We start from the raw sequence: 27212 nt of genomic DNA on the forward strand, positions 1-27212 counted from the left end.
CCAGGCCTGCCTGACTCAAAGCCCATTCATTTAATACAGGACAGTGGGCGTGGTCCGGTGGGCTTTGGCCCCTGGAGCACCTGGAGCCGTCCCTGGAGGCGCTGTACGCGGAGGTCCGCCTCCGCTTGTGACAAAAATATAATGATGGAATAGTTACTACAAAAAAGCAACGCATGTCTGGTTTATCCTCAGGCAAGGCCAGCTCCCGGATACCCCACCCTACTCCACATCGGACTCCTGCTCTCCTCCACAGGTCAAAGGTGAGTGCCCGCTCCTCCCGCACAACGTGCACCTTCTTCAACTCCGGGTGGCGGGGAGGAGGCCCTTCTCACCTGTGTGTCCCCGCAGGCGCATGCTGCCCGACGGTGGGGACCCCAGCGGCTCTTCTCCACTCTGCTGGGGCACCCGGGACACTGCCTGCGCACCCCCCACAGAGCTCCTCCGACGTGAGCGACTCCGGCCTTGCCCACCACGACTTCCACAACTGCTGCCCAGACACCGGTCATCCCGCCACCGCCCTGGACCAGTCTGTGTCCTCCCATCTGGGGATGGGTTGTTCTTACCATCAGCAGCCTCTGTGCCACAGCCCTGGGTAAGGAGCGAGATATTTAGTTATGAAAGACCTCGGCGCAGCCCGCCCCAGGCAGTGCCAGTAGAGAGTGAACAGTGGCATCCGGTCCAGGAGATGGCAGTGTTGAGACACAGATTAGACATGGCCAGGCCCGGTGCTCTTGGCTTTACCATCTATTCATTTAAAACCCGCTGAACCCAAGGTCCTTCTCATTCAGTGAGAAGCTAAAGTGTCAGGAATGCGTAGGGGGAGTCTGGGTGGTGGAGAACGCCCTGTTCGCTCGTGCAGCCTCAGGTAGAGTACTCGAGGGAATTTGTGCCTGAGCTCTCAGAAAAGTATCTCTCAATTCAACACTCACTAATATTCCTTTCTTCTTTTTTCCTTCCTCTCCCCCCCGTTTCCCCTTTCATTCCAACTGTTGGGCCTAGAAGATGGCAAAAAAGAGTAAAGGCCATAGAAAATTGTGGTGAAATTCCATGTGAAAAAAAATTTCAGGTGTAAAATATATACCTGTATTTTAAGTCAGTATCTTCTCTGTCTCAATGAGTCCTCTGTCTTTGTCAGTTTATTGTATTTTTCTTAAGATTTTAAATTGAATTTTAGAGAGAGAATAAGGGAGAGGGAGAGAGAAACATCAATTGGTACATGGCCCCGGGGATCGAGCCTGCAACCTGGCCATGTGCCCTGACCAAGAATCAAACTGGCAACCTTTTGGAATATGGGAAGATGCCCAACCAACTGAGCTACACCGGCCAGGGCTGTCAGTTTATTTTTCAAGTAGGTGAATCCGGGTCCATTGAGTAAGGGAAAATGAAGTTGGAGACCACCAGTAGGACTCATGGAATAGGGGCTTGCTTTGTCCACTCCATGCATAGACCTGGTTTTGCAGACTAGTAAGGGCCCAAGGAACATTAATTCATTAGAATTAGACTTAAGAAGGCAGAGAACAGAGAACTGGGACATTAAATGTTATTTACTGTGACATGGAGAGCAAAGAAGGAGCCTGACTTCATTTTGGTTTCTTGATTTTAGAGTCTCGTTACCACCAACAAAGAAGAGAAAGGGCACACAGACGCTGGAGGACGCCGGGGACTGTCCAATGTGGGCCCAGGACTCCAGACCAGGTGAGCCAACGGGGAGGGGCAAGGGCGAGGAGGAAGGAGGGGGGCGGGGTGTTGCTGCCCAGCCCATTCAGTCAGGGCTTTTTTTTTTTTTTTAACTAGCCTTGGAGCAGCCCTACAAAATTTTTTCTCTCTCATATAAGGACAGTGATTGGCCCTCGAGTTTAATTCTTCCCTATTGTAATAATGGTTCTTGCAGTCTTAGGTGAGGTCATCATACAGGACTCTCAGGAAGAGATGCCATTCACTCTCTTTGCTGCAGACGGCACACCAGTCCTTGTAATTGCAGGACAGTGTGTCTCTGAGGACCCAGACCCAGGCCTGGGGGAGCTGTGCAACTGGCAGCACCTTCAAGAGCCTGCGGTGTGCTCACTGCTCTGTCAGTGCCGGTTCCTCCACGGCAGTGTGCACAGGTAGCGGGGGCAGGGGGCAGTCAGAGCTGACACAGTCAGCCTAGGTGGGGTCCCAGATCCCGTCTTCCTAACAAGCGCCCAGCAATGGGTGCTGCTGCTCACGGCAGTCATTCTGAGAAGCACGGCGTTAGAGGATTCCTCCAGGGGAGCAGGGAGGTAGAGTTGGGTTTCCCTAGCATTTATTTCAAGTTAGCAGGTTCCCAGTAGCTCTTCAAAATTTTGTAACATCATTTTAGAAGTCTTTTAGCACAATCATCTGATGCCCAAGTGGTCAGCCCACTTTGTTCTCTGTCTTCTATAACATGTGACACATTGTGTTTTGAGCTTAGAGATGTGATCGAGTTGAGAAAAGTTGGGTTTTTTTTTAGTCTGGAGCCTTGAACTTCAGAATTTTCAGAGTAAATGCTATGGTACGTGCTAGGGAAACGGATAACACTACACATCAGTTCTATTAGCCACTGTAAATAGTCAAAGGTAGGCGGTGTGAAAGCGCCCACTGAAGTCACTGCCTCTGCCTTTCCCAGCCACACAAGAGCTGGTGCTTTTAGGGACCCCTGGCCTCAGCTCCAGCCTGGGCGCAGGGGGTCCTTTAGCAGGCGATGCCTTCACCCTCCAGCCGACTCCCTCACATTGCCACCTCCTGGGAGTGCGGGGGCAGAGTTGTGCTGGACATCAGGCCCTTGTGTGTCTAAATCTCCTATGGTCTGTTATTTTGCATAGATCCACTGTGGTCAGCAGTTGCTTGGTTTTTCTTATTCCAACCGTAGAAATACAAAATGCAAAATGAGGGCCCCTTTCCAGATGATGTAGAGCTCTCCACCCACCTTCCTAATTTCTGCAGACATCCTTGCATCCAGCCTTCAGCTTCAATATGATTCTCAAACACAAAAGGCTGAGTGCATTCCCAGCCAGACGAGAGGGCCATCTGTTCGCTCTCCCACAGAGGCACCAGCTCACTGAGAGTACCAGGCGCGTCACCCAAACCTTCCAAGGGTTTCCTCATGTAACCAGATGCGTCTTTCCTCGGCCTGGTCATTTCAGAGTTAAGCTCCACCCTGTGATGAGTTTCTGCTGCCTGTCCCCGGAAAGGGCATTCATTTGTCACCATCTCCAGAGCAGCCGTGGAAGCCTGTCTGAAATGTCCCAGCAGATAGGAAACCTTGAGTCCCTGTTGAACACCCATTCAAAGGTCATTGAGAAGCTGGTGAAGACAACTGGCTCTAGGCAATGGTTCTAGAATAATAATGAGCAGATGGGGAATAAGTGTGTGTGTGGGGGGGCAAACTCAAGTAATTGCAAGTGCCACGTTTTCATTACGGTTTATGTTTTCAGCAAACATTTTCTAGTGGAGAGCTCAGATGTGGGGTCGCTGAGGTCCAGGGTTTTCACCAAGGTGCTGGGGAATGGCATGTGGGTAGAGGAACGGGGAGCTTATGCTAGGCTTATAGGCAGGGATTTGATGGGAGGTGATATGCTGGTGACCTTCTTCCCAGCAGTTCACTTGGGCCAAGTTTTCCAAGGTCCCCACTGTTAGGGCTCACAGTGAGAATTACTGGGTGGCTCTGAGTACGTGTAACATCCTGCTCTGAGAGAAGGCAACTGGAAGGCAGGCTTCTATTAGCTGGCCCTGACCCCGTGTGGTCTGGATCCCAAATATGAGAGGGTTCCTGGTCCCACCTAACCTGAACCCCAAATATTAAAGGGTCCGTGGCCTCATATGGTTTGCACATCAAATATAAAAGGGTTTGTCAGCTCCGGAGTTGTGACCTTTGGCCCTCACTAAGAGGTGCAGCAGCTGAATTCACACTATAGAGTCAGAATGACTGTCTCATCTCTCCAGCAACTGGGACTGTTTAAAGCCTCCCTTTTCTTGATTATCAACTAAGAGTCACAAGTTCTACTTCACCATTTTCCAAGATTATTAAAACAAGAATGCATATGCCCTAGCTGGTTTGGCTCAGTGGATAGAGCGTCAGCCTGTGGACTCAGGGGTCCCAGGTTCGATTCCGGTCAAGGGCATGTACCTTGGTTGCGGACATATCCCCAGTTGGGGGTGTGCAGGAGGCAGCTGGTTGATGTTTCTCTCTCATCAATGTTTCTAGGTCTCTATTCCTCTCCCTTCCTTTCTGTAAAAAACAATAAAATATATTAAAAAAAGAATGCATAAAAATATTTTGAAAGACATTCAAATCTAAGCTATGAGTTTTCTCCAAAAAGTTGGGACTTGAGCAGTTTACTGCCTTCACATTTCTGCTTCTCTCTTCTGTTACATTTTCTCGAGAAATCCTACGTGTAGCATGAAGGGAAGAGAAAGGTCTGAATCCCGACTCTTCCACTTAAATGCTATAACACTAAGCAAGTTATTTCAGGTCTGTGAACCTGTTTCCACATTTGTTGAGTGAGATTAAGAATCCTTTCTTCATAACCACTTTCTAAATCTGTTTGGTTGCATCTACTAAAGCACATCTTATGACCCAGTGATTCCATGCCTAGAATATACCTAACAGAAATTTGTACATAGGCCCACTAAAAGACATGCACGAAAACAGTCATAGCAATATTACTCATAGTAGCCACAAACTGAAAAGAATGCAAATGACCATCAAGAGCAGGATAAATAGTGGTATAGTTGTCCAATGGTGTACTGTACAGCAATGAAAATGAACAAACAATTGCCATTTACAACAATAAGTGAATCTCATAAACATAATTTTGGGCAAAAGAAACCATCACATAAGAGTACCTATCATATCATTCCATTTCTGTAAACTTCTCTATGATGTTAGAGTTCAGAATAGTGATTATTCTCGGGCGGAAGAAAGCAGTGATGGGAAGAGGGCAGGGGGCGTGTCTTCTAGAGTGCTGGAGTGTTCTATTTCTTGAAATTGGTAGTTACCTGGTATAATTCATTCTATAAAAAAGTATCAAATTGTGTATTAATGATCGTAATCCATTGTGTATATTATACTTCAATAAAGAAAGTCTATTAAAAAGGGGTCCTTACCTTGAAGATGAGTTAATGTTGATGAGGAACTGTGTCAGGTGTCTGGGACAGTGCTCATGGGTGCAGAAAACACACAGGAATAGTAGGTGTTATTAGTAATATTAGTAAGTTCTTGAATAGGCTCAAGCTTGTGCCAGAATTTTGGTGTGAGCCTGAGGCCCCAGATTCCCATCCCTGGGATTCACCAGCTGGTAGCCAGCTCCCAGAGGAGCCAGGCTGTCAGTCCTTTGGAGTGGCTGCTCTGATACCCTTGCTGCCAGGATGAGACAGGGTGGGAAGTGCCATTATCCTTGAGGACAATGCCTTCTTCCCACTGCACACCCTCCCTACCAGCACCTGCAGGAGTGGAGCTGGCCTTGGGCCCCCTCCCCTGGCACCTTGCCCTTGCCACCGCGCTTGAGCGGGAAAGGGCTGAATCAGCTGGTATTCTTACATCAGATAGTGTGACCACAGAGGCCAAGAAATGCAGTATTTACCAAGGCTTCTTGGGAATAAGTCACCTGAGCTGAAACAAGTACGTGTGATGATGACACCACTGCCTAAACTCTGACTGGTGATAGACACTATGCTAAGCACTTATCGACATTACTCATTGAGTCCCTTCAATAATCCTGGGAGGTGTCATAAGGTTCCTCCCATTTTGCAGATGAAGAAACTGAAGCCAGAGTCCTTAAATCATTCCCTGAGATCAGATAGCTATTGAGCGTAGAGCTGTGATGGAAACTCTTTCCAAACTTGAGGTTCTTGAACTTCACTTACCTTCTCTTCATTGGAGGAGAGAGGAAGGAGAGCTGGAAGAGCCAGTTTCTCCCTTTCTCTGAATTTGGTGTAAACAGGAGACTATTAGAAAGGTTTGTTGTTGTTGTAGTTTTGAAGATATTTAAGGCCAGATAACTTTTGGAGGAGTGAGGACACAAAGAGCTCCTTGCACTGCTGACCTCCTCGTTCACAGCTGGGAAAACATTTCTCAGGGTTTTGAGAAATCATCCCCAAATCCATATTTACAAACAACCCAAAAAGTAGATGTGTTGCTTAGGTGACATGTACTAGTGATACCCCAAGAAAAGCACATTTTCTGTGGCATTTGGGATCAAAAGCAACCTGAAGCACCTCATGTATTTATTTTAAAAAGTCCTCAATCTATATATATAAAAGGCTAAGCAACCAGCCAACTGGTTGACTGGCCAACCGGCTGGTAGCTATGATGCGCACTGACCACCACGGGGCAGACACTCAACCCAGGAGCTGCCGAGCTACAGCAACTTTGCAGACTGCCCTCTCGCACTCTGGGACCTCAGGGGATGTTGGACTGCCGGTTTTGGCCCAATCGTCACAGGCCAGGCCAAGGGCCCCACCTGCCGGAGGGACCCCTCTCACTCCACAGACGCCCTTCGAGCCCTGGCCATCTGGCCCAGTCCCATCTTGCCGGCCACCTTCTAATTAATTTCCTTTCAATGTGCACGAATCTGGGCACCGGGCCTTTAGTGAAAGTATAAAGAAAGAAAGTTGGGTGAGTGAAAGGAAACCCGGTCACACCCCCCTGCATTTTCCCAAGCTGTGGGCTAAGTGCGCTCTGTAGGAGCTAATGTCATATTTCTGCATCGTTCTCACAGCCTGCACCCGATCTCATGAGCAACCACTGTTTCCCTTTCACTCCTGATGCCAGGCATGAGTAATGGCGGAGGAGTTCAAAGAAAAGGGGAACAGCAAACGTACCAATCGACTTCACATTAAAATTATCTGTGGTTGAATCGTACAGTTTGGAGGCACACTCAGATTAAGACAACGTGCAAGTTATGCAAAAATAGTAGCTTGCACGTGCGAAATTGCTGTCTTTCTCTCCTGGTATCAGCTTCTGAAAGTGCTGTCACTATATTTTCTCTGCTGTGTAACGTTGCAAGTTGGGCAGGACACCTGTTTTCATTTCTGTTTCACAGTTGAGGGAAGTAGGACACTATGTGAAAAAATAACTCATCTAAGTTCAAAAGCTAGTTGGACCACAGAATCTTGGTGCCACCAGGGACCTGTAACGAATTAGAATATACTGTTTGCAATGAACAAAAACAAATAAACAAAAGACAAAAACCCAAACCTCAAACTGCCTTAAGCAACAAACAAACAAACAAACAAACAAACAAACAAACAACAAGCAACTAGAGGATTTACTGACTTCTGTAACCCAAGAGTTTAAGATTGGATCCCAGAACTCAAATCACCCCATCAGGCTGGGTGCCCTTCATTCTCAATGTGCCTTCTACTGTGCTGGCTTCTTCCTAGAGAGGCTTGTCCCTCATGTCCCCAGATGGTGCCAGCAGCTCTTGGAGATATATCTCCCAGGTTCAAAACTCATGCAAAAATCGCAGCATCTTTGAACCTGCATTCTAGTGGTGCTGAAACCCACTCTGCTTGGGTTGGATTAGGCCAGGTGGCTATCTGATGCAATTATTGACACTCTAGTGAATGCTGTACTTGGATTGGCCAAGCCTGGCTGGGTCTCCCATCCTCCCCAGGCTGAGAGTGGACTTCACTGGGACCACACAGAATGGAAGTGAGGAGATGCTGTGCAGGATGAGGGCAATGGTTCCAACAAGTACTCACCCTGGCACCTTAGAGACCACTGACCTCAAGCTGCTCTTTCTATAGCTGAGGAAACAAGGCTAGCCGCATGCCTCCTGCCTCCCATCCCTGTTGCTTCCCACACAGTCACTCTGCCTTCTAATGGCCTGTTCATTAGCTCCATGCAGCTGTCTGTGAGTCTAGGAAAAGCAGCCTTGTGGGAAAGACCTAACACACCTATTTCTTTGCAGTGACGAGTAGGAGTTACAGCAGCGAAATGCAAGACCACAACAGTGAGGGACAGAACATGATGCCTGCTGACCAGTGCTCCCCTGCTCTGAAGTGGCAGCCGTACCAAAGTGTTCCTTGGCATAGTTTATTAAATGGTCATTACGAAAAACTGTAAGTGGCCTTAGGAATCCCTCGTGGTGGGCTGGAGGGTGAAGGGAGAAAGGCAGTGCTAACTCTTAAGACTAAACCCAAGTATTTGGGATTTGATGCCACCCTGGCCAAATGGGATGGGCCAGTGAGAAGGTATGTCTTACTCCCTATGTTTTGCATTCTCACTAATGAGTAACTGGGACATGGGTTTCTGGCCTTCATGAATCCAGACTCATAAGTCTAACTCCTTATAATTTGCCCACTGAACAATGAGGGAGGAGGGGATCTTTCTCAGATCACATGCCCAGTTTTTTGTTGTTGTTGTTTTTTTTATTGATTTCAGAGAGGAGGGGAAAGGGAGAGAGAGATAGAAACATCAATGATGAGAGAGAATCATTGATTGGCTGCCTCCTGTACACCCCACACTGGGGATTGAGCATGCAACCCAGGCATGTACCCATGACCGGAATTGAACCTGGGACGCTTCAGTTCGAAGGCTAGCGCTCTATCCACTGAGCCAAACCAGTTAGGGGCATATGCCCAGCTTAAACTAAAATCTGGAAAATAACCCTGACTGGTTTGTCTCAGTGGATAGAGCGTCAGCCTGCAGATTCAAGGGTCCCAGTTTTGATTCCGGTCAAGGGCATGTACTTTGGTTGCGGGCACATCCCCAGTGGGGGGTGTGCAGGAGGCAGCTGATCAATGTTTCTCTCTCATCAATGTTTCTAGCTCTCTATCCCTCTCCCTTCCTCTCTGTAAAAAAATCAATAAAATATATTAAAAAAATAAAATCTGGAAAACGGAAATTCCCAAAATTACCAATATGTAATCCTGCAGTGATTTTAAAAATTTAGAGAATACATTTTGGGGCCACATACGTTTTTAGTCAGTGATACCTTCCTCCCCCAGCTTCTATGCTACCAATCAGTATTGTCAAGTTCATACTTTTAACATACGCTGCAGTAATCATAGTCATTAATGGCTTTGTATTCAGAGATGGAAATCAACGCATACAAAATATCCTTACACTGGGAAAGTTACACCTTATTCTTATGACATTATCGTTTCAAGAAACAAACATGGACTTATACATTATTGCTCTTAAACATTCTTTAAGACTTTTCTATATTCCCTAAGATATAATTTACCCACCTACATCTTCTAGAATTTTCGTTGATTATCAATGAATGCTTTCTCAAAACACTAGGAAATGTTAGTGGTTATAAAATAAATTTTTCAAGAAATAAAAAATAATATGAAATAAGAAACATCGGCCTACAAACTTGAGGGCCTTCGTGCTATTTTCCAAATTCAAGTTTAACTTCTTTAAGGGCAAAAATTATCATTAGAACTTTAATGTAAGATGAACTAGAAGGAAGAAATATTTTCCTTAAAACAAAATCTAAGGAGTTAAGTAGAGGTAGAAGAGGGCATAGAGGGGATAAATGGTGATGGAAAAATAAAATAAATTATTTTTTAAAAATCTAAGGAGTTGAACAGATTTGGGAGTTGGTGTGTTTAATTGGAGGCAGAAAGAAGCAAGTTGCTAATTGTATCACTGAAATGTCACAGCTTTGTGTCTTTGCCATTGTGTGCACTTAGAAAAAGAAAGGAAGAGTCTTGGTTTTGAGTGACAGTCTTCATTTGATTATCTTTTTTTGGGGGGGGGGGTGTCCCGTATTCTATCTTAAATATGAGGACCCAGGTATGAAACTCACCCACATGCACAGTATTTTAATTGACACCTTTTAATTCTTTCTAATCTCTCTGAATCTGAGTTAATAAAGCTTTCCAGGTGACTGTTATTTCTCTTTTTACTTGAATAGATTAGATTTTAAAGTTTATTTGAACAGCCAATCTATTCTCGACTGATCTAGAAAAAATGGGAACACTGGCAGAATCAACTCAAAGGTGAAAAGGAAGATTTATTTTGAAGCCACAATTCGCTTTTCTTAAGCAAAAAGAAAGGCAATATTCATCTGGCCCTCTTGGTTTCACTACTCAGATCATTGGGAAAGAAAATCACTTGTGAATTCTTAGGTTATTATGTCTAATTAGTTACAAAAATATTGTTTCCTTAAATTACCTAATTAACGTTAGGGGGTTGAAAATTTATCTGATCTCTTTTTTTCCTAGATGATATTTAAAACCTCCGTTAAAAAAGAGCTTTTAAAAAGCCAGTTAAGATGACTTTATAATTAACTTTTGATATCAAAAACAGAATTGCTATGCTTAAATAAATAGATTTCTTAACCAGAGATTGGTGTTTAAGATTCAGAATCATCTTCAGCAGTATAATTGTTGTTTGGTTCAGTTTTTGTTATAGCTATCCTTAAATTTCAGGCTCATATCTGAGCTGTCAGCCTTACCTGCTACCTTCAGAGTTTTTGACAGTGAAACATGGAAGATCACAACAAGATATTTCCTTTTTTCTTAACCAAGACAGTTCTTATTACCCTCTGTCGGAAAATCTATACAGTTCAACCCACGTAGCCTTTAGATGAGCAAATCAGCAGATTAGTTCTAGAAACCTGAGTCAATATAAAGTTCCCAGATGGCATAAGACATGTGGTCTTCATCAAATTCTCCATTCAATGGATTTTCTTGCCTGCACTGTGATTATGGAGGCTTTGACTAATCAGCTCCTTGAGGGTAATCAATGACCTGGTGACTTGATTCATTGAGAAGGTGCTTTACCTGCAAAGAACTAATGCTATTTACCCAAGAGGCCCATTAATATTTTCTGTCTCTGGAATTAGAGGACAAATTAGAGACTCTAGGTTGTTCATTATAATGGCGGCCTTACAAATGGACATCCCAGGATGCAAAATTCCACAGTAGCAGAGAGCGAGTGCAGCAGGAAGGACCGCCTCTCCGCCCGGGATCGCAGGAAGGAGCTTCCTTCCGAGGAAAACCCCACATTCAGAATCCTTGATGAATTAGAAGTCATGTTCCGTAGCTACAACATCCGTAAAAAACTCACAAAGGAGTTTTCAACCTTTATATTCTCTTCTCTACTTGATAATGTTTCACATTTAACACGTTTTATTTGGGGGCGGGTGGGCGGGGGGGGGGGGTGGTGGTGGGGGGCCAGGTTCGAGATGGAGGGGGCCAATGGGGGGGAAAAGGGACATCTGTAATACTTTCAACAATAAGGATAAATAAAAAGGAAAAGTATTTAAATATGTAAAGATGTTGAATTAATTAAGCATTTAATGAAACATGTGACATTCTATTGAAAATGATTTGATAAAACAAGGAAAGAATGCTAAATGTATCCTTTTAGCCACTCCACCACCATTGATGCCTTTCTGCAGAAATAACCAGCACAGTAGGTTTCCGGTGCAGTTACCAGATTGGGTGGATAAAAAGGGAATGAGCACACTCCAGAGAAAGCAAGTTTTCAATCGTAGGATGACTGGCTCTGGTTGATCTGGTGGAAAGCTGTCCCTGGCATTTCTGACCTGCCTGCTTTACTCATAGGTTCACCAGCGGGCGGAATGTTCATTCATCTGAGTGATTATTTGAGAATGGTGTTGCTGATAAAATTTAGAGACTTCTTTTTTTTAAAGGAGGAAAACGATAAATTCTATCCCAGATATTTCACAAGTCTGAGTAATGCGGTGACTTCCCAACGTCTAGCCTACGCCTTCCTATCGGACGGTGGAGTGAAATTAGAAGTCTAGAAAGCACAAAGGGAAAAGGCAGGCTGAGGAAATGATGCCTCCATTTGGCAAGAGTTGTGCTCCTTCCTTGTGAGAAGATAAAAAGCTGTGAGAGAGCCAGCTGTGTTTTGAAATATCATTTTCATTTTCTCAGTTAAAAATTCACAGAATTGATTGATTACCTGGTAAATATAGCAAAAGGAACTCCCTGCAACATATTTCTTGAAATGTTTACACAAATAACGTGGTTAAAGAAAGAACGTGTGTAGAAAATATTTGTAAAACTGGTTTCTTGTATTCCTCTGTTCACAGACCCAATGTAGGCTATCGAGTTGTCACAGACAAAGGATTTAATTTTTCACCCGTAGATGAAGCTTTTGTTTGCCAAAAGAAGAACCATTTTCAGATAACCATCCACATCCAAGTTTGGGGAAGTCCAAAATTTGTCAAAACCCAAACGGGTCTAAAGCCAATAGAAATGTTTTACTTGAAAGCTTTTGGGGTTAAGGTAAGTCTATAGTTCCTTCCATTTAATTCAGCGAACATTCATTAAGTGTCCCAGGTGTCTGTTGCTGCATAACAAACTACCTCAAATCTCAGCAACTTAAAATACTGAAAATCACTTATGGGGGTCACAAATTTAAAACTTGGTTAGGGGTTTGCTCTGATAGCTCACCTCTGTCCAAGAGTCATTAGCTGGGGCCGCTCAACTGGGCCTGGATCCAATTTGCAAGATGGCTCACTTACTTGTCTGTCAAGTTTGTGCTGGCCATCAGCCAGGAGCTCAAAGGGGCAGTGGTTGGGAGGCCATGGCTCATCTCTATGCAACCTCTCTGCAGGATAGCTTGTGCTTCCTCACAGCATGGTGGAGGGGTTCTAAGAATAAATATTCCAGGACATAGGAAGCGGAAGCTGCCAATTTCTTAACCTTGGACTCAGAAGCTGCAGCTTTGCACTTTTCTGTGTATAAATCTTGCACTTCTTCTACTAAATGTATTCTTTTTAAAAAAATGTTTTATTGATTTGTAGAGCGAGAGGAAGGGAGAGGCACAGAGAGATAGAAACATCGATGAGAAACATCATCAATCAGATATATCCTGCACACCCCCTACTGGGGATCTAGCCTGCAACCAGGGCATGTGGCCTGACTGGGAATCGAACAAGTGACCTGTTGGTTCCTGGGTCCATGCTAAACTGTTGAGCCACATTGGCTGGGCACTAAATGTATTCTTAATTATTTTGTATTTTTTTATGCTGGTTCATTTCTATATGGAGTAGATTCAAAGTTTTCATTAAATTCTCAGAGATCCCTGATTTAAAACAAGGAACCACTAAGCCAGTCAACCTTCTCTTTTCCAGTTACAGACCCAGTATGTTACACAATTCATCCAAGATAATACATGATAGAGCTGGGTTTAGGATGCAGGCAGAATGACTTCTGATTGGTCATTGCATCTATTAAATTATTACCTCAGATCCAGTGCCTCAGTGGGAGGAGTAGCTATTGCCCACATACTTTATTCTGATCATTAACCTGGACTTAGCCTCCCAAACTGGAGCTAGACTGCTCTTCCTTCAAACGGAGCTCTTAACCAAACCAACCAAAGAGAATGAAATAAAAGCAACCAACAACAAAAACCATACTTTTCTGATTTTGGAAGTAATAAATTTATTGTAAAAATTGTGAAGCACAAAAAATATGAAGAAGAGAAAAAATTCATTCATATTTGGACTCACTATTTGGTAGCTTAATTTTTCCATTATTAAAATTAATTTCATATTGTTAATATATTATAAAAATAACACTATAAGATATCAAAGACTTTATCACCTATTGTTTACAAAGATGATATCGATTTCTATTGTATAGATGTACCATAGGAATTCTTATATTATTGTAAGTTTTATTTCGAATTTTTTGTTCTTGTTCATAAAATTGCAGTAAACATCTGAATATACCCATCTTTGCATGAGAATGAATTCCAACAGAGGAATTTACACATCAAAAATATGAACATTATTAAAACTCTTTTTTTTAAAAAAATTTCTCTTTGCTTAAAGTATTACAAAGGGTATTACATATGTGTCCATTTTATCTCCCCGCCCTAGACAGTCCCCTAGCCTCCCCTATTCCCCAGTGTCTTATGTCCATTGGTTATGCTTATATGCATGCATACAAGTCCTTTAGTTGATCTCTTACCCCCCTACCTCCTGCCCCCCAACCCTCCCCGGCCTTCCCGCTGCAGTTTGACAATCTGTTTGAGGCAGCTCTGCCTCTGTATCTATTATTGTTCAAAAGTTTATAATGGTCTCTATTGTCTATGAATGAGTGAGATCATGTGGTATTTTTCCTTTATTGACTGGCTTATTTCACTTAGCATAATGCTCTCCAGTTCCATCCATGACGTTGCAAATGGTAAGAGTTCCTTCCTTTTTACAGCAGCATAGTATTCCATCGTGTAGATGTACCACAGTTTTCTAATCCATTCATCTACTGATGGGCACTTAGGCTATTTCCAGATCTTAGCTATGGAAAACTCTTGATGTAGGTTGCCCAATGACTTTTCAGAAAGACTGTTACTGTGCAAATACCCACAAGCCATAGGTGACAGGGCAGATCTCAGCACACTGTTGCCAATATTCACTAATAATAACAAGAGTTTGTAGCAAGTAACAAATAAATGTCATTTCCGATATTTTATTTATTTTTATCATTTAAAATATTGATTCTAGAGCAGTGGTTCTCAACCTTTCTAATGCCACAACCCTTTAATACAGTTCCTCATGTTGTGGTGACCCCCAATTTCATTATTGCAAATTGAACATAATTAAAGCATAGTGATTAATCACAAGAACAATATGTAATTATATATGTGTTTTCCGATGGTCTTAGGCAACACCTGTGAAAGGATCGTTCGACCCCCAAAGGGGTCGGGACCCACAGGTTAAGAACCGCTGTTCTAGAGAGAGAAAAAGGGAGAGGGAGAAAGAGAGAAACATCAATCAGTTGCCTCCCATATGTGCCCTGGTTTGGGATCAGGCAAAAACCTGGGTATGTGCTCTGACCGGGAATCAAATCTGAGAACCTTTGGCACACGGGAAGATGTTCTAATCACTGGGCAGCACTGGCCAGGGCTATCATTGTTTTTTCCTATTAGAATTTAAGCTCTGCACTCAGCTGGTGTGTCTAAGTGGTTGAGTGACGACCTATGAACCAGGAGATCACTGTTCAATCCTAGTCAGGGCACTCCCCGGATGGCAGGCTCCATTCCCAGTAAGGGGCATGCAGGAGGCAGCCAATCGATGATTCTCTTATCATTGATGTTTCTATCTCTCTTACTCTCTGAAATCAATAGAAACGACTTTTTGTGTTTTTTTTTTTTAAATGTAAGTTCTGCAAGGGCAAGTATATCTGTTAATTTGGTCAAGTTTTCATTTCTAATGCTTTGAGCAATCCCTGGTGCATAGCAGGAGCTCACCAGATATTTACAGAATGAATGAATTAATGAGTGACTGGCTGACTGACTGAATGAATGCATCCTTTGAGCTCTGTTGCTCCTGTGTCTTGGAACTGATGTTTCTACTAGCTCATTCTGTACTCACTGCTTACCTGAAATGTTCTGTGGTCTTGTCTTTTCACTGTGCAGTTTCACAGGTATTTGTTTCTCTCCTCACCAATAGCGAGCACACTGCTTTAAGGTCAGGGCCATGTCTTGTATGTCTTTTCTGCCCAGTTCCTAAACTAACATCTTGGAAAACTTTGAAAGTACTTGAATATTATTTACCAATGAACATTTTTACTAATGAAGTAATTAATTTACGTTGTTCTGCACAGATGGAAGCCACCAATCAAATAATTGCTATTGAACAGTCCCAAGCAGATAGGAGCAAAAAGATTTTCAATCCTGTTAGGTAAGAATTTCTTTTCTGAATTCCTTTGAGAACGTTTTGGGGAGAAGACCTATTGCTCAATTTATTTTGCTTATTTTAAGTAAATCCTACTGTAAAAACTAAATGATAATATGCGAATGTTTTGAACATATGCTATCAAAAACAAAGTAGGTAAAATGCATTGAAATAATTGCAAACAGTACCTTATAAAAAGCTCCATTTTTATATCATTATTATTTTTATAATCATTTGCTACTGACAACCTTGCTAACGAATTTGGTTTCTTGAGATAAATTATTGTTACATCTTTTAATTTTTAAATTTAAATTTGTATGATAGAATTAATTTCAAGGCTCTGGATCCATCCTGTGCTTACAATACATTTTTTTTCTTATTTTTTAAAGATATGTTGATAGATTGCATAATGAGTTCCAAAATAGAAAGCATTCAGGATTGGGATTCTCCAAAACAAGATGGCAGTCCAAAGAGAGAGTCCCCAATAGAATCACTTTGGAGCGAGATTTGCTTTTCAACTGACTTGGCTGGGATATAGTTGAGAACCCTCCGCGTTTTGACCCTGAGTTAACCCCATTGGGGCAGGAAGAAGAGGGTCCCTTAGCTTGGGCTCACTCAGCCTGATGCTCAAGCAGGAGCCTCCTGCACAAACACAGCTCTACCCTTGCCTGGCGCACCTGGTCCTCCCTCGAGGCTGTGTACCGTCTTCCTAAGGAGCAAGCAGCCTCCCACAGCCAGGCCTGGACAGGGCAAATACACAAAGGAGCTGTGATGGAATTCCAAATACACAAGGAACCTAGAGAAATTGCTTCAGTCATGAAGTGAGTGCTATGGATGCAGAGGCATGAATAAAATATGTCTTTCTCCTCATCATGGAGGTAAAAGAACCCATATGTGGTCTAGGGAGCGCACAGCCCCATGAGCCAGACACTCTGGGTTTGAGCTCCTGCCGAGTGAGCATTTCCATTCAAGAGTTATTCCGTGGACTTCCCTGCCCCCGTTCCTGGCCATGCTATGGGTAGTTTATTACAAATCAGCGACTAGAATAAATTGTCCTCCCCAATGTGACAGGAACCGGGGACCGAACGTGAGATTCTCAGAATGGTTACATATGCTCAAAGACTCTATGTTCTTTTACAGTCTCTTGGTATTTCTGCTGTTTGTTTCAGAATTGACCTACTGGCCAACCAAGTCACCAAAGTAACGTTGGGCCGACTACACTTCAGTGAAACCACAGCAAATAACATGAGGAAGAAGGGGAAACCGAATCCTGAGCAGAGGTACCAGCATCACGGTGCCATCCTGGGTGGCCAGCACTTTAGGTGACCAGGCAGAGCCTCCAGGGGCCCCTCTGCCCCTCGGGGCCCTGTTAGCCTGAAAACTGGGCCTCCCTCAGCCATTTCCCTCCCTTCTCTGACTCCGTTTATAGCACATCTCCCTTACCGTTAGCCATCTTTCTTCTTCCATCCTCACCCCCACAGTGCCTGCCCTCCCACCCAGCCCCGCCCACACCTGCTGGTCTTGGTCCCCTCCATGATTCTCTGGGGTGACCATACATTCATGTCTCATTTGTCATCTGAGGGCCGAGGACTGACTGCATTTCTCAAACCTGTGTGCTGGTCACTAATATGATGCTCTGAATCCTGACGCTTTGCTGTAGTCTTTTTTGATTAAGAAAATAAAACACATTTGCACTGGTAATTTAGACCTATAGTTCTCATAGTGTGGTCTCAGGACTATCAGAGACAGTATAACCGCAACACTTATTAGAAATGCAAGTTCTCAGGCCTCACCAAAGACCTACTGAATCAAAAACTGGGAGTGAGGCCCAACAATTTGTGTATTAATAAGCCTTCCAGGGGACTCTGATGGCTTCTCAAGTTTGAGAACCACTGGTCTTAGAATATAGGTCTTAGAGTTGGAAAAAATTGAATTTGAATATAGGATACTGCCATTGACTAGCTGGGTGACCTCGAGCACATAACCTCTTTGAGACTCATTTTCCTATTCTGTAAAATGGAGAAAATAACCATATTCTACCCCAATAGGGTTGTTTGGGGATCTAAGTGAAAAAATGTAGATAAACTGCTTAGCCCATTCATGACACATTGAGCACTTGGTAGATGGTATATGGTAACTAATAATAATAATAATAACAACAATAACAATTATTACTATTCCTGATTTACTTTAGATACAAAGGAGAACTCATTCTCTAAGGATTGGAGAATTTGTAGAGTGTTACAGAGGAAGTTAGTGAAGTTTTTTCATGCAGGTATTAAAGCAAATGCTTCTCTGATTGGGATAGTTTTCATTTTGACTTTCAAGAAATGGTCTGATCTTAAAGATGTCTCCTCAGTGGTACATATGAAGAAACAACTGAAATATCTGATGAAAATGGCCATTGGGAGCAATTGGAGGGGTGGGTCCAGGTCTTTGGCTAAAGTCATGACTGGAGGGTGTGGAAGGTACAGGGTACACGGCCAAAAGGCAGCTTAGGATGGGAAGGGTCCGCCGTGGCTGAGCAGACCCTGTGGAGTCACCCTCCATTGAGGCCTAGGACAGGTGGCTTGGGTGACTCTGGACAAAGAGACCTCTAACGTGACTTCCTGTTGTGCACGTGTTTGTGAGCAGTGCTTGCTGAGGGCCTGGGAATGCAGCCTGCGCCAGGTCAGCACACAGGCGCTGAGCCAGGCCCCCAGCGGATGTCTCCCCAGGGAAGGCTACAGGGCACACAGATACTCAGACTGGGCAAACGGTGGGCCCAGAACAATAGCAAGTAAACCAAATGCTCTCTCATTTCACAGGAGGGGCAACTTAGAGCTGGGGAGTAAAATCTGTAAACATGAAAACTTCAATACATAAACCCGTCTAGGCAAATTCACTATTGACTAACTGTGGGGTGGTATTTGATTGCACAAATTATGACTTTCTTCCCTGATGTGTTGGCATTGGTCTACTGTTTCTGAATTAGATACTTCATGTTGGTGGTTGGACTGTATGCTGCTAATCAGGACCAGTTCTACCTGTTGTCTGCCCACATCTCTGAAAGGATCATAGTAAGGGTAAGCTCAGTCCTTTGACTTTTCTGGATCTCATTTGCTTTTCTTGAGGATGGTAATAGCAGATGCTGTTATTTCAGTTTTTACACAGTGGTTCTCAACCAAGGGTCACTTGGCAATGTCCACAAACATTCTTGGTTATCACAGGTCCGGGGTGCTGGCATCTAATGTGAAAAGATCGGGGAGGCTGCTCAGCACTTTACAATGCACAGGACAACCTCGCAACACCGAATTACCCTCCTAAAAGGCCAATAGTGCTGCAGCTGAGAACCACGCTGGGCAAAATTACCTAGATATGACCTCATTGTATATTGTTTTACATTTGTATCACATTCTTTATTTTGTTAATCTTCACCCAAGGATTAAATTGGTATTGATTAAGAGAGAGGAAGGGAAGGAGAGAGAGAGAGAGAGAGAGAGAGAGAGAGAGAGAGAGAGAGAGAGAGAGAGATTAGGGTGGTTGCTTCCCACGTGAACCCCAACCAGGGATTGAACCTGCAACCTGGGTATGTGCCCTGACCAGGAATCAAACCCGAATCCTTTTGGTGTATGGGACGATGCTCCAACCAACTGAGCCACACTGGCCAGGGCCATTTGTATGACAGCATTTACACCCAGAGGAATGGAGTAGAAGAGGGTCAGAAACTTACACAGCTTATAAATGATGGAGCCCGTTAACACCCAGTTCTCTCTGACCCCAAAGCCCACAGGGCACAGAAAGTGACAGGAAGGCATTTCATGCCCTAAAGTGATGGGGGACCCCAGGGGCATCTGGGCCTCTGCCTAGCACATAGAAATGGCTCAGTACGGTTTGCTTTATGACTGATTGGTCACAGCTGTGGACAGAGTCTTGGCAGTGAGGAGAACAGAAAGCTGTTGGCAGCTGCAGCTGCAGCTGTGAGGCCAGGCTGGCCACAGCTGAGGGTGCCAGGGCCATGAGGGAACAGGCAACCAGGGGCCTGGCAGCCCTGGGAGGGGGTGCTGTCATGTCTCTTTGAAGTGACACAGGGAAGACATGAGAACTCCAATCGGGAAAAACGTTCACCGTGGACACGCCCACATAGGCGGTTGTTAGCCTTAGATCTGAGGACAAGGTCTGCCCATTTGGGGCATTGAGTCTTTCCTTGAGCTGTTCTGAAACAAAGGGCCCTCTGTGTAATCCTTTTAGTCAATTAAAAATAATAAGCCACCTTTTAGTAGAAATCCTTAAACTGCATCTCAGAGTTTTAGTGGAGGTGGAGTAATGATGGGAATGAGGTAAAACCCTGATGTGTTCAGATGTCCCAGGGTGAGGGCTGGGCTGCACACCCACCTGTGTGCACGCCCCAGGCTGCGTTTTGTGGGGCTTGATGGAACCTGTGTCAAGTGAGGCTCCTCCTGGGAAAGGCAGGTGAGGCCCTCCCCCTGCTCATGAGCCAAGGACAAGGTTCCTGTCCTCCCTCAGCAGCCTTCAGGGTGGTCCTCCACACCGCACTGGATGTATCTGGGCTTGCTTTGCAGCAATGACAAATCTGATTTGAAATAAAGTCTGGAAACTAAGTTGTTTTTTGTTTCTGATTTCTCATAGGAAGGAATGAATTGAGAGGTAGCAGAGATTAGATATCATGGCCGTGCTGCTCTGAGCCTTATAGCTCATATTTGAACCTGGCAGTCTGCTAGTCACTTGCGTACTTTGACAAATTTACCTGGTGTCGAGGCTCCTCTGTTTCCTGCTGGCAGCTCCTGTAAAGCTATCTTCTGGCTGCCGCCGAGACGAAACTCCTCTGTCCAACAGGCTGTTACCCAAACCCTGCTAACTGGTGCCTCCTCATATCCAAAGCAATATGATAGTTTAATGGATAAGGATGACTCTGAGAAGTTGAAAATGTTTGTAATTCACATTCTGTATGAATACTAAAAGACATTAAATATGTACTCAGTATAGATTGGGTGTCATGCCATTCAATGAATTTAAAAAAAATGATTGCACTAGCCTGGCCTGGGTGGCCCAATGGTTGAGCATTGACCTATGAACCAGGAGGTCATGGTTCCATTCCTGCTCAGGGCACAGGGGACATGCAGGAGGCTCAGTATCCATTAGGGGGTGTGCAGGAGGCAGCTGATCAATGATTCTCATCATTGATGTTTCTATCTCTCTTTCCGTCTCCCTTCCTCTCTGAAATAAATAAAAATGTTTTTAAAAAATGATTGCACTAAATAATATGAAAAAAATAGAAGAAAAGATATGATTGCACTCCAAATTGGATTGCTTTCTTCTAGTCATAATTTTTGGTTAAAGAGAACAACCTATTTTATAAGTGTACTGAGTAAAACAAGGGTTACCCCAACAAACATGAGAATAATAATGGTAATAACACAAAACCTCCCCCATCCCAAAATAGAAATATCTCATTGATATTTTTGTCCATTCTAACCCCATAATGCAGAAGTGAAATTGAATATAGGCTTTTGGATCTATTTGTGTAATGTTTATGCCAACCAAGAGAAAAACAATTTCAGAAATGGCTATATTTTCTGAATCAGTGAGTATTAGAAATGTCCACAGGACACACATCCTGCCACTGAGGTTCTAGAAGGCTCCATACAGGTCTATGCATTATGAGTTGGGCAGAGAGCAGACCAACCTGCATTCTACAAAAAAGCCAAATGTGCTGTTTTAGGCCGTCACCTGGCTCTGTTAGTTTGAGCTCCAGGATGATGGAAGAAAAATTTGACAATTAAAGATGTTACAGCCGAAACCGGTTTGGCTCAGTGGATAGAGCGTCGGCCTGCGGACTGAAAGGTCCCAGGTTCGATTCCGGTCAAGGGCATGTACCTGGGTTGCGGGCATATCCCCAGTAGGAGATGTGCAGGAGGCAGCTGATCGATGTTTCTCTCTCATCGATGTTTCTAACTCTCTATCTCTCTCCCTTCCTCTCTGTAAAAAATCAATAAAATATATTTAAAAAAAAAAGATGTTACAAGACCTGACCACGTTAAATGGAGAACTGGGAATCTCATTTAGCAAATTCAGATTCATTTGGGGGCCTAAGAATCATTCCTCCCAATAGCAGAGATTCATGTAAGGGGGACTGTAAAAGGGTTGGAATAGATGAGAGAGGAGGGTTCAAGAAACCAAACTTGTCAGAATTCTCCTTGGAGAGAGAATGGTGAGATGACACCCAAACTATACTCACTCAGTCATTGGTCTTCTGGGTTGTCAATCAAAACAGCTTTAGAAATAGATTATGACCCCATAGTGTAAATTGACCAATTTAATGAAAATTAAGGTCTGCTGCAAAGAACAGAGTTATTTCCAGATGCCTGTTTTGGGAAATATGTTCAGTGGAATAATGAACATATTATTCATTCCCCAGTGGAGTTCCTTCAGATTCTCCTTGTAAATGACTAGGCTTTCCTTCAGTTCCACATTTCTTCTAAAACATCTCATTCAGCCTGCTTCCCTGCTGTGTAGCTGGCTGGAGGGATGATTGCTTATGTCTGTCTTTCAAAGATGTGGCAGACACCTGAGTCCCCTCCCCACAGCTTTTGATTCAATAGGTTGGAGATGCCCACGGATATGCATTTCTCTGCCCTGCCGGCCTGGGGACCACACCTGGAGTAGCATGAGTAGAGAGCATTTTGAGACACATTTTCCACAGCCCTTTCAGAAGGTACCCATATTGCTTTCTGATGAATTGCCTTCCTCAGCTCAAGCTCTCCTATTATGCTCCTCAGCTGTGGCTTTAGAAGCCCAAACAATGGTAAAGCAGAGAAATTCCAACTTTCCATTCCAACCTTAAAGCAAGCCTCAAATTGCCATTAATTGCTGTTTCCTATTCCAAGCACCTGCAGGGGGCACCATTTACACAGTATTCTTTGTATGTGGAATTTCCCTCCCTTGCCCTCAGTTATGCAACTCTGCAGGTCTGTGGCCGAGGACAGCAGATTAATCAATTACATGTTGGATAGTGGTTGCTATCCACAGAAGAGTGTGTTGAGGATAAATTCGAGACCGTTTATTCTTATTTTTGCAGTGTTTGTGTATACATGATTTCAATAAATGTTCACAACCCTGTGAGATAGCTAAAGAAGGCATCATTGCCTGGCCAGAGTGGCTCAGTTGGTTGAGCATCGTCCGTGTACCAAAGGGTCATGGTTTCATTCCTGGTCAGGGCATAAGCCTGAGTTGTAGGTTTGATCCCCACTCAGGGAGCATATGGAAGGCAACCAATCGATGTTTCTCTCCTCTCCCTCTCTCTCAACCTTCTTCTCTCTCTGAGCATGTCCTTGGGTGAAGATTTAAAAATTTTTTTTTAAAAGACACTGTTATCTTCATTCTTCATAGGAGACACCTGGTACAGAGAGATTAAGTGACTGCCCCAAGGTGACACAGCCAGTTTGTGTCATAACAGAATAAACGTTCAGTTCTTTCCTAAACATATGAGGCTGTGGGATAAATGACAGTATTTTAGAAACTTTAATTCATTTTGGTATTTGATACAACCATCTACTACTAAGCCACATATGAATAGAGCTTCATAATTACAGCACATTTTTCTATGATTCCATTATAGTTTGCTTTGACACATTAAGATTCTGGGTACCAGATAAGGAAAACAAGTTCACAAACTTTATAATAACACTAGAGGCATGGTGCACAAAATTCGTGCATGGGTAGGGTCCCTAGGCCTGGCCAATCAGGTTCCCTCGCTCCCTCAGTGCCCTGCCTCTGCCAATGGTTGCCTGCCACCCCCTGATGGCTAGTGCACATCATAGTGAGCGATCGAACTCCCCTTCTCCTGGTCAAACTCCAGAGGGGACACTTTGCATATTAGCTATATATATATATATATATATATATATACATATATATATATATATATATATATATATATTTCCATTAGGGATGAGGACTCCTCCTTAAGGTTCTATATTTAGAACATGTAAGTAAGGCTGATGTGATTCAGTGGTTGAGCATTGACACATGAACCAAGAGGTCACCAGTTCAATCGGTGGCTCTCTTTGGCCCATCCCAAAATAATCTGAACATATTTTAGGGATTTTAGTCTTCATCCAATGAAAGCCAAGTGAGATTGTTGTAATAGTTCCAAAAAATTAAACCTACTATATCTGCTGTTCCAGTAACAGTTACCAACATGATAACAATTATCCCAATGCTCATTAAGAAAACAAAAATCCATCACTGTCCTATTCTGTTTCCTTGAAGTGGCTGGCTCATTATGTTCTGAGTAGAGCAAAACACATCAACATTTTGTATGGGATACCTTTGGATTTAGTTGATTGCTTGCTCTAAAAGGATTTGAATCAAAGCCAATTTGCCATTCACAGCCAAGGGGGCTCTAGGGATTTTGCAGAAAAGCTCTTTGTTCAAGTGAATTCACACAAAATAATCTTCAACGTTGCTACTTTAAATTCTTTCATTGCTGTTGTCTATCAAGTGTCAACAGTTGAGTCTTCCCAGCAGCTCAGGGGTCAGACAGGGAAGAGGAAACAGGAAGTTGAAGACACCTAAACGTTCTTTACCTGAACCCAAACGAAGCACTACACCTTGTGATTTCTTGTAATTATTTATTTTTAAATTGGTAACATGTGCATATGGTAAAAGCATTCAAATCATACTGAAAGCACATAGTGAACAGCAAATTCCCTCCACCCCAGTCTCCACGTCTCCCAGTCCCCATCCTTGAGGAAACCATTGTTTTTGGTTTCTCGGGTACTTTTCAGAGAAAACTGCACACGCTCAGGTGTTGACTTCCCATGTCTCCCGCAGACCCCCAGAAAGGCACAAAGTGAAGACTTTGCATTTGTGCTGATGATCAGGGTCCCTACTGTTTTGTCTGAATTTCTGACAACCTGCCTCCAACACACAAAAGTCAGATTTAGAAGGATAGGTCATAATTTCAAAAGCAAATAAATTTCGTTGAGAAGATTTTGATGGATTCAGAGATCTCTACTTAAAGATGTTTGGAATATATTCAGTGGCTGCAGGAAACTGGGCAAGGGGGAAGGCAGTACAGTGGGAAATTCTTCAACAAAGAATTTTATTTAAGAGTAAAATCTTCAGAACTTTGTCTAAAGTTTCACTTGGATTTTCTTTGAAGACCACATTCAACCAGGGCTACTGCTTCTAGGCGACAGCATAAAAAGGCCAAGTTAAAGTCATTATTTAACAATCAAAGGAATTATAATTCCAGCTCTGGAGCTTGTTAGCTTTGGGGCCTTAGGCAATTTGTTTATCCTCTCAGAGTCCCAGTATCAATAAAATGAGGATAATGGTACATGCCTCATAGAATTGGGGTGTGGATTTACACAACAAATGGAGTTGTTATTCTTCCTTCAGTATTACTTGTGTTTAGGGAATAGTTGAGATGTATTAAATATATTTGTATTGTCATTAACTAGTCAATTGCATATGAAATCATAAATATGAAAGTGCTTTAAAACTATAAAAGAGCTAGCTAAAGTCAAGGTATTTTTATTTATCTGAGATTTTTAATAACCTTGTAATATATTTTGATGTAATGTTCTCGTTTTAAGATCATTATTATTATCCTTGAAAAGACAGTCTTTGTGAGTTTTTTCCTTCATCTTTCTCCCAGTACAATTGACACATCATCAATTCCAGATGCATGCACTAGAGACTGGATGTTGCAAACCATGGCCAACTGAGCTCCTGCTCCTGGGGGGCAGAGCAGTTAGGGGGCCCCTGGCTCTCCTGGGGCCACAGCTATAGGGATATGTCAAAATGTCCCATCCAACATATGAGTCTCAGATGACAGGCTTAAACACATTGTTTTCCTTTGCTGTGAGGAATAAACTGATCGTCTATTCCTGCTACTGTGACTTTAATGGTAACAAATTTATGTATTTTTTCCAGGCCTCTAACCCTGGGCAATTTGAAAATGACAGTGATGCATTATGGCAGCGAGGACAAGTTCCAGAAGCTGTTGTCTGTCATGGTCGAGTGGGAATAAACACAGATGCACCGGACGAAGCCCTGGTTGTCTGTGGCAACATGAAAGTGATGGGGACAATTATGCATCCCTCTGACAGCCGGGCCAAGCAGAATGTCCAGGAGGTGAGCACGGGGCCGGCCTGGGACACCTCTGACACCGGAGTCAGGTGTGCGGGGTGCTCCTGGCCTCTGACACGCCCCGCAGGGGGCATCTCCGCCTGTCGCCTGTGCTGTGCGGCTGCTTAACAAGGATGCGTGCTGCAGCGGTAGGCATCCCTGCTGGAATTGCCAAGCAGGCCTCCCCCAGAGAATGGCCTCACCTGACGGAGCAGAGGGCGATGACAGCATCGTGCTGGCTGTCCAGGTGCAGGTCTCCGGGTGATTCTCCACAGGCCCTGGCCCTTCCTTCCACGCACTGTCAACTGCTGGAGATTGCCCCTTCCTTCCCACCTCCAGATCTCCACCCCCTGTGGCTCCTCTGAGCACTGTCTCAGGCCCGTTCCCGCCCATACGTCTCCTGGACCCTCCAGGTTCCTCCTCCCAGAGCCCGGGCACCGGCCCTGCTGGCCAGCCTGCCTCACTCCTCAGCTTTCTCCCAGGGGCAGCCAGGGAGCTCCTCCTGCTCAGCCCTCAGTGCCGGGTCTGGGTGAACTGGAAAGGGCAAGACTCAGACAGGGATGGGCAAGAGCCGGGTCAAGACTGCCTCCCTCTGTGGAGAGGCAGCCGCCTGTGGAAATGGGAAATCAGGTCTAGAAGTCAGGAGGCTGCTCCTCCACGTCGGGCTCACCCAGCAGCGTGACCCTGGCCAAACCCTCAGCCTTGCGGAAGCTCGGTGTCTTCCTCTGCGCGATGCAAATGGTGCCTCTCTGCCTGGCCTCGCCGAGTCCTTTATATTTTTTCACCCATTGAGAGCAGTACTGAATCGTTTGGGGACAATCACAGCTGCTCTGCAGACCTAAGGGGTTGGGATGAAGACGCCAGGATCCTCCTGATGCCAGACCTTGCACCGTTGAATTCTGTTTCCCATTCACTGCTTCAACCACTTCCCCGCCCTCTCACGGACACTGCTTCTCCTGTACGCGTTTCTGAGGCCGTGGCAGGATGGTGTTTTTAAGTCTCCTATCCGAACTCTCTTTTAGTTAACAGGAGACTGTAATCTGTAAATCACTGGCCATCCTTCCAGACTGCATTCCTTTCCCCGTGCGAGTCTGCGCCGGGTCCTCTAACCCAGCCAAGGAATGTCCAGGGGACGGCTGGAACCGCAGACTTTCATGCTGATTGTGGAGCTGCGGCTCCTGTTAGGAGAGCCGTGACCTACTAGCCGGGTGGGAACTCCTAGGGCTAGAAAGTTCTCACAGACATTCTCAGATCCCAGTCTCCGATAGTGTGCCCTTGCCTTTTAGGGAGAGAAAACTGTCTGTGTTTCAGATCACACCCACCTACGCTTGTCCTTGCAATTGGCTATCCAATTCCCCGCCAGGCCTTCTCTCAATGGAACTGGAAGGTGACAGTTGGGGAAAGTCCTCCACGCCCCCTGCTGCTGCCACCAGGCCATCCCCAGAACTTTAGTTACCT

At 44.2% G+C, this 27212-nt stretch overlaps 1 protein-coding gene across 4 annotated transcripts in view; it reads left to right on the forward strand.

Moving 5' to 3' along the window:
* MYRFL (myelin regulatory factor like) overlaps positions 1 to 27212 on the forward strand; it is a 120973-nt gene that overhangs the window by 50137 nt on the left and 43624 nt on the right. For 3 of the 4 annotated variants that reach the window (XM_059683611.1, XM_059683612.1, XM_059683610.1), the window contains exons 3-11: positions 193 to 260; positions 349 to 592; positions 1604 to 1695; positions 7917 to 8067; positions 12024 to 12219; positions 15547 to 15623; positions 16787 to 16897; positions 18592 to 18682; positions 25560 to 25760. In XM_059683611.1, coding sequence (XP_059539594.1) covers positions 193 to 260; positions 349 to 592; positions 1604 to 1695; positions 7917 to 8067; positions 12024 to 12219; positions 15547 to 15623; positions 16787 to 16897; positions 18592 to 18682; positions 25560 to 25760 — 1231 coding nt within the window. Of the gene's footprint in view, positions 1 to 192; positions 261 to 348; positions 593 to 1246; positions 1349 to 1603; positions 1696 to 7916; positions 8068 to 12023; positions 12220 to 15546; positions 15624 to 16786; positions 16898 to 18591; positions 18683 to 25559; positions 25761 to 27212 lie in introns of those variants that run through there. The other variant, XM_059683613.1, reaches the window with a different exon arrangement.

The sequence above is a fragment of the Myotis daubentonii genome, chromosome 2, assembly GCF_963259705.1.
Source record: "Myotis daubentonii chromosome 2, mMyoDau2.1, whole genome shotgun sequence".
Lineage (NCBI taxonomy): Eukaryota > Metazoa > Chordata > Mammalia > Chiroptera > Vespertilionidae > Myotis > Myotis daubentonii.